General features: G+C 44.3%; 1 protein-coding gene across 1 annotated transcript; it reads right to left on the bottom strand.

Annotated features, from left to right (window-relative positions):
- Nucleotides 1-8,685: 8,685 nt before the first annotated feature.
- Nucleotides 8,686-11,075, bottom strand: LOC127755275 (indole-3-pyruvate monooxygenase YUCCA1). Its single transcript, XM_052280935.1, has 4 exons — nt 10,208-11,075; nt 9,583-9,831; nt 9,202-9,324; nt 8,686-9,030 (listed from the first exon to the last, which is right to left on the bottom strand). Exons 1-4 carry the CDS (start codon nt 10,835-10,837, stop codon nt 8,812-8,814), a joined length of 1,221 nt encoding a protein of 406 aa, XP_052136895.1. The 5' UTR covers nt 10,838-11,075; the 3' UTR covers nt 8,686-8,811.
- Nucleotides 11,076-12,246: the final 1,171 nt, after the last annotated feature.

The raw sequence follows: 12,246 nt of genomic DNA, 5'->3' as shown, positions 1-12,246 counted from the left end.
GTTGCCATCTTCGTCGTGGCCCCACAATGCGCCAACCCCGACCACAATACACAACTTCCCCTCCGTCCCCGCTGCCGACATCCCCCAGTCTCCTCTTCTTCATCTCGCAGCACTGCCACACAGGCCCGCTCATCATCGACAAGTTGGGGCACGGGCTCGTTCCGTGGAATCCCTACTTAAGGGCTACTTCACGTGGTTCCCACGCTCCACCTTTCCATTTCCGCGAGCGCTCTCCGCCTCCTGGCCCCCCGAGATGACCATCGCCCACACGGGTAACCTCAGCTTGGCCATCGCCCCCGGCGGCGGCAGATACCTGGTCCCCGAGTTCAACCCCATCATCGGCAGCGACGCGGCACGCTACTCTGTTTCTCGTCGAAGAGGGGGGTGTGCCGAGCAGGATATCGACTACCCCTCCCAGGTCACCCGTGGGGCAGCCACAGCGTTGTCTCATGATAGTGGAGTCCTGGTGGGTCGATACCTCCTCACTCGCGACCCGTTCGATGTTATGCCAGTGTCGTGCTTTGTCCCCGAGAGCTACAAAGAGGATCGATCACCTCCTCCCCCTATGTGTGGTTGATTGCGATCTGCCCCTTTAACATTCCTCAGGTATTACTACTATAGATGCTCTGACCTTCCAGTAGATACATACACGGTTTGCACCTCATTTGGTCTTGCAATCGCATGGAGTAGTTGTCAGTTACTCACTTGTCACTATAACTAGTGATACATACACGGTGTGTTGTGTTGGAGACTATCAGATCATATATAGTATCATTTTACATAAAAAATTTTATGGTCTTGAAGCATACCAATGTTTCAGGTGTTGGGTTAGAGTGGATTTTTGTTCTAAACATACTATATGTAGGTTTTAGCAAAAGTATTGAGCGGCACCAATATTCTCAATGCGCAACTCGACTTGACAACGTCCGGGTGGACAACCAAGAGTTAATTCTCACTAAACAAATCTTAATTATTCAGAATAATATTTCTATTGAACCAGGGTAATTAACAAAGTACAAGAATAATGAGAGGACTACCGACAACTCCGGGATTCCTCCAACTTCTTTTACTTTACTCTCTCCCTATTTTAAGTATACTATAGAACATATAAAGAACCTAAAGTATACTTAGAGCCTCTTGTAATTCAGCTCTACATCTTGGTGTGTGTTGTGAATGAGGGAGAGATGGGTATTTATAGGTGGAGAGATGCCTTGAGATTGTGGAGATGCTAAGCATCTAAATGGCATCTTCACTCTCATCTTGCTATGTGTCCAGCTGATGACGGTTGTTCAGGTAAAGTCGGTAGAAACCGTCATAGCAAGTCGGTAATTGCCGACCTGTGAAGTATGGGGTCGAATGGCACAACTACGGGTTCGCCAAACCCTTGTTGGCCTATTTTGCTCCGAATTTTCTCGTGGGCTCTGGTGGAGAACCCCTCAGCCCAAATGTACTTGCAATTGGCCCATTTGAATGTGTTTCATTACGCTTGAATATGGGAGTTTAATTCACCTCCTCATGTATCTTTTGTCTCAACTTTGGTGGTTCGTCACCTGCATCCAAATATACACCAACACTCATGGAAATGGTTAGAAATAAACCTTACCACTACATTGGATGTTTTACTTTTATGGTTTTATGCTGGTATTGACGGTGTTAATTTGGTACTTAACAGTTGTCTACAGCCTTGAACTTTGCTCATTCCCTCACATACCCATGAATTTTAGTTTGGATCTCTTTCATGCCCTTTCCGCTAGTTGACCGTTAGTTGACCGTTAAATTCTTATGAAAAAGTCTATTTTGCCCTTTGCTATGAAGAAACATAATAAATTAATGGACTACATTGTTGTAGTGTAGAAATTTATTGGGTGGGACTATTATATTTATGAGTTCGTTATGCACCATATTATTTGTGACAAATATATTTTTAGATATGATATAAAAAATTAATACTTATTTATTATTTAATAAAAGTTTTTTATGTACCATGTGTTTTGATAGTAATACAACAGATTTTTTTATAAGACAAATATATTTATATGCTTTATAAACAACCTTTAATAACTAATTAATAAATAAGTATTAATTTTTATGTTATATCTAAAAGCATATTTATTGCAAATAATACGGTGATAACTAACACATAAATATAATAGCCCAGCTAACAAATTTCTACGCTCCGACAATATACTCCATTAATTTATTATGTTTCTTTATAGGAAATGGTAAAATTGGCTTTTTCATAAGAATTTAACGGTCAACTAGCGGAAAGGACAAGGAAGAGATCCAAACTAAAATTTATGGGTATGCGATCCGGAATGTTCGGACTGGCGATCGGGAGAGCGATTCTGAGCTTCGCATGATTCTTCATGGCGGATCTCTCTTTTGTCGATGGCTGGGATTTCTCTCCAGGTTTGGAGTTTGCAAAAGAAATCAGGTCTCGATTCTCTTCCCCTGTGCATTTCATTCCAAGGTTCGCTAGATCGTCTTCTTTTAAGTTGGTGGTATGTTTTTCCCACCTCAAGTTTCGTTTGAATGTTGATTCGGTGGCTTTAGCACTTTGTGCTTGTTTGGGTGGTGATCCAAATGGTTTTCAAGTTCATCATCTACAAAACAACTGCTTTAGTTTTGTGGTTGCCAATAAACAGATTGATCTGCAGCTCATCGTCTCATTAAAGTACATTTATAGCTGGTTAATAGTCTGCTATTTTACTTACTCTTACCTTGGACAGAATTGGTGGAGTCGTTGGCGACAGAATCAATCGATCCATCGATCTCTGCGCAAAAATCAATGTTGTGGTCCAGCTCACTCTCTGAATGTGGAATCCTAACATGATTAACGCCATTGTTTTGGGCGGCGTCCAAAGCCAGCGGGGCTGTGGAGCCAAGCGGAGGGCGCCAGCCTCGTCATCGTCGTCTTCTGGTGCGCAGCGGGCGCAGCCGTCGGGGAGCCCGGCAGAGCAACGGGGTGGAGTGGGACGGTGGCGGCGCGCGAAGCCGGTGGGGCGGAGTGGTAGCAATTTGCCGGCGGTGCCCCCAACTCCCTCCGATCTCCACTCTCACCGTTTGGGCCATCTCCACTGCGCTTCTTCTCTTCACCGGCCGAGCGTACCGCCGAGGTGAGTGACGGAGGACATGGGAAGGGCGTCAAGAGTCAAGACCGGCCTTATCCGCCTTCTTGAGGTCGTTGTCCCCTACACCGCTGTGATCGTGGCCAGAGAGGGGAGATGGGGATGGAGGAGAAAGAGGAGGTAGGGGTGAGAATGACATGCGGGGCCTATGTGGGGCGTCTATTTTTTAATTAATTATGTGAAACTAACATATAGGTCCCACGGGGTTTAATATTTTTTCAGATCGAAATGCCACGTCAGATGAAGATAGAGTCAAATTAGCCACGTAGGCACCACGTCAGTGAAAACCGCCGTCCAAACCGCCGAGGGACTTAGTATCGATTTTCATAGTTGAGGAACCCATTGTATCTGGTTTTATTGGTTGAAGGATGAAAATAGAATTCGTGGACAAGTTTAGGGACCTCAGATAAACTTATTTCCTCCCCGTTTCACCGTTCAGCTCACTGGCGTCGAGGGGCCCGACCCGCTGCGCGGCCCGACGACCATCTCCTCGCCGGCCTTCAACTCACCGTCCACGTGGATAACCGAAAGGACGTACGGCGATTCTGCAGGCCGCCGACGTACCGCTGTACTACAACCGCGTCGTGGTCGGCCGATGGGGTGAGGTGCCGGCCTTCTGCGTGGACAAGTTGTCAGCGGTCGACCTGAACGTCGCCATGTCGCGAGAAGGCGTGTCCCTGCCTCAGCGGCTGCGTGAAGCCATGGCTGCCGACATGCACGTCGGGGAACTGGAGTTGGCGGTTGAGATGAAGCCAGCACGTCCGGAGGATGTCTCCCGGGCGTGCTTCCACTCGTGTGCTGCAAGGTCGGGGAAGTTCGGCAATCCATGCAAACGATTTTGTGTTTTTTCCTCGCGGGAGTTACGAGACTTTGTCCATTAGCCGGACCTTTTTTACCACTGCCAGGCAGTACCGTATGTGCTATCTGTAGGAAACCAAATAAAACTAAATAAAACTACCTCCCCTTTCCATCTATATAACAAAAAGTTTTATTGGGGCTCCATGGAAACTCCCATGGTACTTGTGCCAGTAGTAGGGGCTCGAGACCCCGCCGCCTTCATGCTAGATCTGCTCCTAATTTCTCTGTATAGTTTACAATATGTCAAAATTCAAATACTTCTCTATAGAAAAATGTATTGACAATATATGTTTATGATGATTTAGATTAATTCTATTACTGGTATTGTTACCATTGCAAATAATTTTTTGAGTAAAATTAATAAAACCCCACCTATTATTATCCAATCACGTGTTACATAACTTTGGGTATTATGATACTAAAGTTTCATATAAACCAAACCATTAACACTTTTGACGTACTCTTATATCAAAATTTTTAAAAAGTGGGTGTAGGATTTATATGATGGATACAATGCCCATAAATTTTAAGATGTGATTGTAAAACTTAAAAATATGGTAGATAAAAGTTAAAAAGATCAATAGTTTGGTTTTGTGAAACTTACCCTAATATCTGAGGTTATGTGCCACATAGCAAAATATATGTGATTGTGTGCAACCTGAATAGATAATGGATAGATATCAAGTCTATATATCCATTATCTATCAGAAGTAGCGCTGTCTTATAACCGCCAAAATCCATTATGTAGGTAGGGTTTTATGAAATTTACTTTTTTTTAAGACTATCAAGTCTATATATCTACATAGTCACCATTGCAAATGATGCATTGTCTTTTATGGAGTACGGATAAAAAAAACTTAAAAAAGTAGAACATTTCATCTGGGGTAGGGGTGAAAACGGGCCTGGTACGAGCAGATCATAGCATTCCCATATCTTCCTTTAATTTTGGAACCGGGTACAAGTAAGGTTGAATAATATATCTCTCATCCTGTATTATGTCCCATATTAATTTTTTCTTCAAATCTGATTCAGGAACGGATATTTATTTGTATATCTAATTCAATAGATATTTAATATAAGAATGCAATTAAAGTGTTAAAAAAAGATACATCAAGGAACAAAGTATATAATATTACATGTAAGATCATAAAAATAGTGATTAACTAATCTTTTATCATGTTTATAGGTGAATTTATAATAGATTTTCACATATGTTTTATAATATAGAACATACGGGCGGATAAAACGTTTCTCGTATCCTAACCCATATTTTTTACGGATTCAGGTTCAAACCTGAAAATATCGGGTATCCCATTTTCTCTCCCATATATTCTTCCCATAATTTTCGGGTCGGGCGGGTGATCGGGAAATACTCGCCCCGTTTTCACCGCTAATCTGGGGAAAACCTTGCGAGAGTATACTAGTCCATCAAACTTTAAGGTCTTAGTGCAAATTCGCATTGTTTGAATGCAAAAGGTAATTAATTTGCACCATCTTACTTACATATTTTTAAAAAATAAAGCTAAATACGATTGTGGTTAGCCCTCACGTTTTCTTAGTTAGAATCATCGCCAATGTTCCATTAATTGGTACAGGTATTTTTTCTTTATGTATTGTTCCAGAGTTGTGGCACCAAAATACATGTTGCCACATACCAGTGCGTGAGCGGCCACGACCGCACGACAACTTCTTTTTTTGTTTTTTCTACTAACTAATATTTTGCGTACAAAATTGCATGATCAAGACAATGCTCATGATTTGTGTTAGTTGCCATTCAGCGGTCAGTTCTTTCGGCTGGTTAATGCGGTTGAGCTTGAAGAATTCTTTTTACTCTTTAGTTAAAATATTTAACAAATAATTTTCTCTTTTACAAATTTACATATGTATTCCCCTTGCGTCCTTCGGAAGGGTGTTTTTTTTAAAAAAAAAATTGACCCTTCTAGAGTGCGAGAAGTAGGGATGGTAATTTTCTCGTTAGGGCTGAGGACGCGATGGGACCACTCTTATGGGCTGGGGGCAGGGGGGTGGGGCCCCGAAAAATAAAAGAACGGAGAAAAAAAAGGCAGGGATGCTAAGTTACCAACGGAAGACCTGACAGGGCTCGAGGCTGTGAATTACTCTTCTAAAAGTAGCCAATTCTGAGAATTTAAGCCCACAACCACCTATAACATATTGGCACAACAGGCCCAATAGAGAAAGAGTTTGGATATACTGGGAAAAAAAAAACCCTGAGTTTTGTTCCCTGTTCCACAGCCGCCGCACATCGTCACACATCTCTGCTCCGTGTCACCGTGCGAATTGCAGTCTTCTCCGATCTCGTGACTATGTCCCGACTCCATTGTCTTCATCCATGCCAACCTTGCCTTGTCCATTCACAGTGCACCCTGCTGGCATTCAGCCCGAGCGGTTCACGTAGGCGAGCCACCAAAAATCGCCGTCACGTCCTAGCGTTGGCCCACAAATCGCGAGCGCGTGTGACCAAACTTGGTCACCTGTTCTTTGGCGCTATCGAGGCAGGGTGGCGTGGAGAAACGAGAGCGTGGCGCATTGTTGAGGCGTGGCTTCGCCGCGCGGTTCCTCCCGGCGCGCTTCATCCCCAAATCGCCCTCCCTGCGCGCGCGTTTCTTCTCCTCCCGCGCTCGCCTGAATCAAGCACAAGACATGAACAGCTGCATTAGTCATTGACTGATTGACATACTGCACTGATCGACTGTTCATCTATTGGAAAATCAACATCCAACTACTGAAATTTCATAATCGCAAAGACCAAATAAAACTAAACCAATTCAAAGCATGAACCCAGATGAGAACCTGGAACAGGTTAGCACACACTGAACTGATTGATGGCTTCAACACCTGAAGCGTATACATGAACACAAGACCAATCTAGAATCGATGCTTTAGTACTAATCAATAAAAAAGACATCGAGAACAAACAACAAATCACCCTCGAAAGAACTTGCCTTCCTCAACAGAAAACCGATCTAAAAAATTCTATCTGAAAGAGCAGTCCAAGAAGAAAGAAAAAACAGGAGATCAGTCTCTGCAGCAAAGCAACCCAAGAAACTAACCTCCCAGAGATCACGGCTCGTCGCGCCGACGACGGGGAGGGAGGGGCGCCGGCGACGTTGATGGGGATGGGAAGGAGGGGCGCCAGCGACGGGGATGGGGATGGGAGAGAGGGCGCCGACGATGGGGAGGGAGGGGCGCCGGCGATGGGGATGGGGATGGGACGCGGTGAGGGGGAGAAGAAGTGGCAGCTCCAGCCTTATCTGATTGGGGAGAAATCTATACGTATTATCTGACTTTTGGGGTGCAAAGTGTAAAATTTGGATTTCTTTGTTAATAGAAAGATAGCAAGGGACTGAAATAGAAAATACGAGGGGCTGAAACGAAAAAACCAAAGCTACGCATGAAGACCCTTGCACTGTGGGAGAGAAATTTTTTTAGGGCGTGGTTTCAGCCCACATGGCAGCTGTGGCTCCTCAAAACTGTAAATGCCCTTAGTCTCGCCAGTTGCTGCATCCCTAATTAGATGGCGACGCGCAAAAGTTCACCTGCTTCTATCTTCATCGTCGGCTCGCCACCCTCAGCTGTCATCGGTGCCTCTAACGTTCGACTCCTCGTTGTAGCCCCCAAGCCGTCAACGTCGCCAAATGCGGGGGCTGCTCTCCCGCTGGGTCCTCACAGGGGCCCGGGTGCATTGGGTTACCCGGTTTGCAATGCGGGGTGGGGAGGAATGTGAGGAGGGGGGAGCGTTTCTGTCCAACCCGGCCCTGCTGCCACCCCTAATGAGAAGGGTTATAAATGTTTTTTTTGTTGCATTTAGATCTTCTTGTCGGTTTTAATTGCTAAAAAAACTAATAATGCTTATTTGATACTCTAAACAATTTTAAGGCTGTGTTTGGAACTGAAGGTTCCCAACCCCTCTCCATCGTATTCCGCGCGCACGCTTTTCAAACTACTAAACGGTACACTTTTTGCAAAAAGTTTCTGTATGAAAGTTGCTTAAAAAATCATATTAATCCATTTTTTTAAACAAAATAGCTAATACTTAATTAATCACGCGCTAATAGACCGCTAAGTTTTCGGTACTTACTGTGCACGCTGGGAACGTCTGATTCCGAACACAGTCTAAATAAAAGCTGGTAAACAACAAAGTTGTAGATCTCGTCAAGATCTACAACATTTGTATAAAGTTTGTCTATATTGGAAGTCGTTTGTAACGTAGATTAGAGATTTTGTAAGGAATATTTGGATTATTAAACGATCTGAAATGAAAAAAGATATTAATTATAAAGTTGTAGATCTCCTGGATTGTGGGCTTGCGGCCCAACGCCGAACCTCGGTGAGCAAGATGGGTTGGATCAGAACCACATTTGTCTAAATGGGTTTTTATCAGATCAGCACAAATATGTGATGCTTTTCACCCGCTGACCATATATGCACGAAAGTATATTCGGCGTTAACAACAGTATGCTAACTAGCATGTTGTCTTTCCGTGTATTGCAACAGGGTTTTAATTCAAGAAAATTATTAGTAACCCACTTAAATCATTATTTTTCCTTTTTCACACTGTATTTTTTTTCTTTTCAAAGAAAATAGGAAGTTGGTGGCTACCATTACGCCCATTTAAAGGAGTATTGATATATAAATTCTAAATTCTTGTCATAATAACAGTTTGCCCAAAAGATGCTCAATAGGCAAGTAATCGACATAAGGCAGAGCAAGATCATCAGTCTTTGTTGAAAAGGGAGATAGAACATGGTGTTATATGCACACAATACAATATTCCTAATCAAAACACTGTACATTTCCAGTCAAATCAAAAGGAAGAGTTGCTTATTTCAAGTACATTAATAGCAGATCGGTCCCTTTCTCTCCATTGGCAATGTATGTCTTTGGCGACGTTGAGGGCGTCCGATGACGTGCCGAGGAGCCCCCGCTGAGTGAATCCGACGGTGTAGAGACCATTCCGCCCTCTCCAGCTGTTAGGGAAGGGGACCTTGGAAATGCCCTCCCTCGTGAACAAGTCACCGGCATCCTACAACACATAAAGCACACGTACATATAGACATATAATTAATATCCTTGGGCTTGACAGTTGACCATATAATCCGTATCATCTCGAGATATATATTACTAGTAGTAGTATAGTGCAGTGCGGACAGAAAGAAAAATAAAACGAACAAGAGTGAGTCACACTCTGCTTTACCTTGAGCCAAGATGGCACGTTGCTCCTGTAGCCTGTGGCGAGGATTATTGTGTCGAATTGCTCCTCCTTGCCATCCGTGAACCTGACCCCTTGCCTCGTCATCTCCTTCACTGCTCCCACTACCTAGTGATGCATGATTCCCATCAGCGCCTCATCAATCAAAGCACAGGAGAAAACCCACAGGGATAAAATAAATGAATCTCCATATGAGAACCATTTTCCACAAGAGAAATGTACATGCTGCATGTGCGAATAGCTGATGTGCCACATTAGGAAGTAGACGCCCAGCAGCTCACATGTACAGCTCGACAGTTTGACTGGTCTCAGTTTCTACTACTGGTTCTTGAAAGGAGCTAGGCTAGCTGAATGGTTGGCACTAACCTTAATTTTGCCGGATTTGATGTGGTCTAGCGTCCCAACGTCCAGTACGGGTGTCCTGCCGGTGAGGTTCTTGAGCTCGATGGGCCCTGTTTTGGGCCGCCTTAGGCCGAACTGCCCCGTGTTACCGAGGATGAGGTGAGCCGCCGTGAGAAGGAACCGGTCGACGAGCTGAACCGGTAGCCATCGGAGCAGCGCCATGGCGATGCCGAACGTGGATAGACCGAACATTTCCCTTGGTAGGACATGCACCTGGACGAAACATCACCACGGCGCTTAGATTTGTGTAACCCGTCATCATAATAATGTAATGAAAATGACACGCGTAATTATCGGAGGGCAGGGGGAGGCAAAATGGAAGAAAGAAACGGCTGTTGATAGGACAAGACACCCGACATATAAAGTTGTGTGGAATGGAAGATGTTAACAGGTCTAATTTCTCCTTCCTGAATATGATCCAATACAGCCATGCACAATGAAAACGGATTTAAGATGACAATAATATGTCCAATGACAATAAGATGTGACACACAGAAAGATAAATCAAATACAGACAAAAAAAACAGGGGAAAAACAGAGCATGATAGATAGGTTCTAAAGCATAAGCTCAGTTTAACTAGCTTCTTACCGTGTTGCGCACCACCATGGAGGGCTTCGCGCCATGCCGGCACAAATCCAAGCTCACTTCCATGCCAGAATTCCCGCATCCCACGACCAACACCTTCTTACCGGCAAACTGCTCGCCGGACTTGTACTCGGAAGTATGCATGGCACACCCGGCGAACTTCTGCATGCCGGGAAAGTCCGGCACCCGCGGCTCGGCGTTCTCCCCCGTCGCGACGACGAGCCACCGCGCCATGAGCACCTCCCCGCCGTCGAGACGCACCCTCCATGCGCCGACGGCCGCGTCGAACGCGGCCTCCTCGACGGTGGCGCCGAAGCGCGGCGCGACGCCCGCCGCCGCGGCGTACGCCTCCATGTACGCCACGAACTGGTCCTTGGACGGGTACGTCGGGTACTCCTCCGGGAACGGGAGGAGCGGCAGCTCGCAGAAGCGCTTGGGCAGGTGGAGAGCGAGGCGGTCGTACATGCGGTGGCGCCACGTGGACGCCAGCGAGTCGGACCGCTCAAGCACCGTCGCCGGAACGCCCCGCGCCGCGAGGCACGCCGCCGCGGCGAGCCCCGACGGGCCCGCGCCGACGATGACGGCGCCCGGGACCCACGTCTCGCGGCGTTCTTGCGCCGGCTTGTTGTCCATGGCCCCTTGTGCAGAGCGGTTGTGCGTGTAGGTAGCGGCGCTTTTTTTACTGCCAACTAGGTGGAGGTTTTACTGTGCGAAGCGGTGGTTTTATAGGGGTTTTTGGAGAGAAGGCTCGAGCGGCGCGCTTCGCCGGTGGCAGACTAGAGTAGAGGTGCAGCGCGAGCAATACTGCTGCTGTAGGATTTCGCTTGTTTTTTTTGGAGCCCTGCAATGCGAATTCATGGAGTAGTTTCGTACGAAGAATGAAACTTGGTGAGGGCCCGTGCCCCGTGGTAAGGGGTTTTGGTCCACACTAGTATACGCTTTTGTAGGTGGGAGCTAGGTCCTTGTCTTTGGGATGCAAATTTGGAAGACCACTTGTGCCCTCTTAATCACGCAAGCCGAGCGGATTGAAAATCCAACATAATCCAGAGAGGGCCACTAGCCCAGCACCAAGAATGCCTTGCCACATATAGTATGCGCATTGGGATGCCTGTGTCACTTACATATGGATTGGGAGTGATCCATTACATCTCCGTCTCATTTTAAATACAGTTGTGAGTTTTCGTGTTTAGCATTTGACTATTCATCTTATCTAAAAAATTTATAAAAAAGTAAAAAAAATAGTACACATAAAACAATAAAAATACTAATCATAAAACAATTTCAAATAAAACGGACAGTCAATCGTTATATATATATAAACAAAATGCGATCTTCCTGTCACAGAGGTAGTATATAACTGATTTCTCCCCCTTGATATGCTTGCACAAACCAAACAACACATGATTTGTATTCTCATCTGTCATAGTTAAATTTTGAATTTTAGTTTATTTTTTAAGCATAGGTAGTTGCTAAAAACATTTATATAATAGTTTTACCATAAATTTTTTTAGTCGCTAATAAGTGGCTAGGCTTATAATAAACCTTTTATATTAAACCTTTCATATTGTTCCAACATTATACTTTGATCATTAATCTCTTTCGTAATATATTACCATCTACTACAAAATCAACATCATAAAAAATGTTTTCAAATACAAATACAAAAATGCTACTTGCATGGCACTAAACACATATTTTTATTTAATTGTTAGTCCATTTTTTCAAATGTAGACTTTATGGAAAACAATAATGCGTTGTATATTAGAACACAGAGATTGTGTAGCAAAGTTTTAGCCAATGTTCTGATTTCTAAAAGCCTTTACCAGATCTCCTTAATTAGCTTTATTTTTTCTTTTCGTTGAAACCATTGGAGAACTAGTGAGAACGGCTGGAATTAAAATAAAGTATATTAAAAAATTCGAATTTAGTATTATTTTTTTAAAAAAAAATTGACTGATTGAACGAGCGATTTGTAACTCACGTTTTAATTTACGAATGGTTTTGTGAACAATGGTTCTAGCTAGCTAGCTATACTTATTCTC

This window comes from Oryza glaberrima, chromosome 1 (assembly GCF_000147395.1).
Source record: "Oryza glaberrima chromosome 1, OglaRS2, whole genome shotgun sequence".
NCBI lineage: Eukaryota > Viridiplantae > Streptophyta > Magnoliopsida > Poales > Poaceae > Oryza > Oryza glaberrima.
This window is presented reverse-complemented; position numbering and strand designations above follow the sequence as displayed.

Excerpts from the sequence above, each read along its gene's own strand:
- LOC127755275 (XM_052280935.1), bottom strand. The coding sequence starts at position 10,837 with ATGGACAACAAGCCGGCGCAAGAACGCCGCGAGACGTGGGTCCCGGGC. Across the intron at positions 9,832-10,207 it reads CCATGGTGGTGCGCAACACG|GTGCATGTCCTACCAAGGGA; the intron begins GTAAGAAGCTAG and ends TGTTTCGTCCAG. Across the intron at positions 9,031-9,201 it reads ACGTGCCATCTTGGCTCAAG|GATGCCGGTGACTTGTTCAC; the intron begins GTAAAGCAGAGT and ends TATGTGTTGTAG.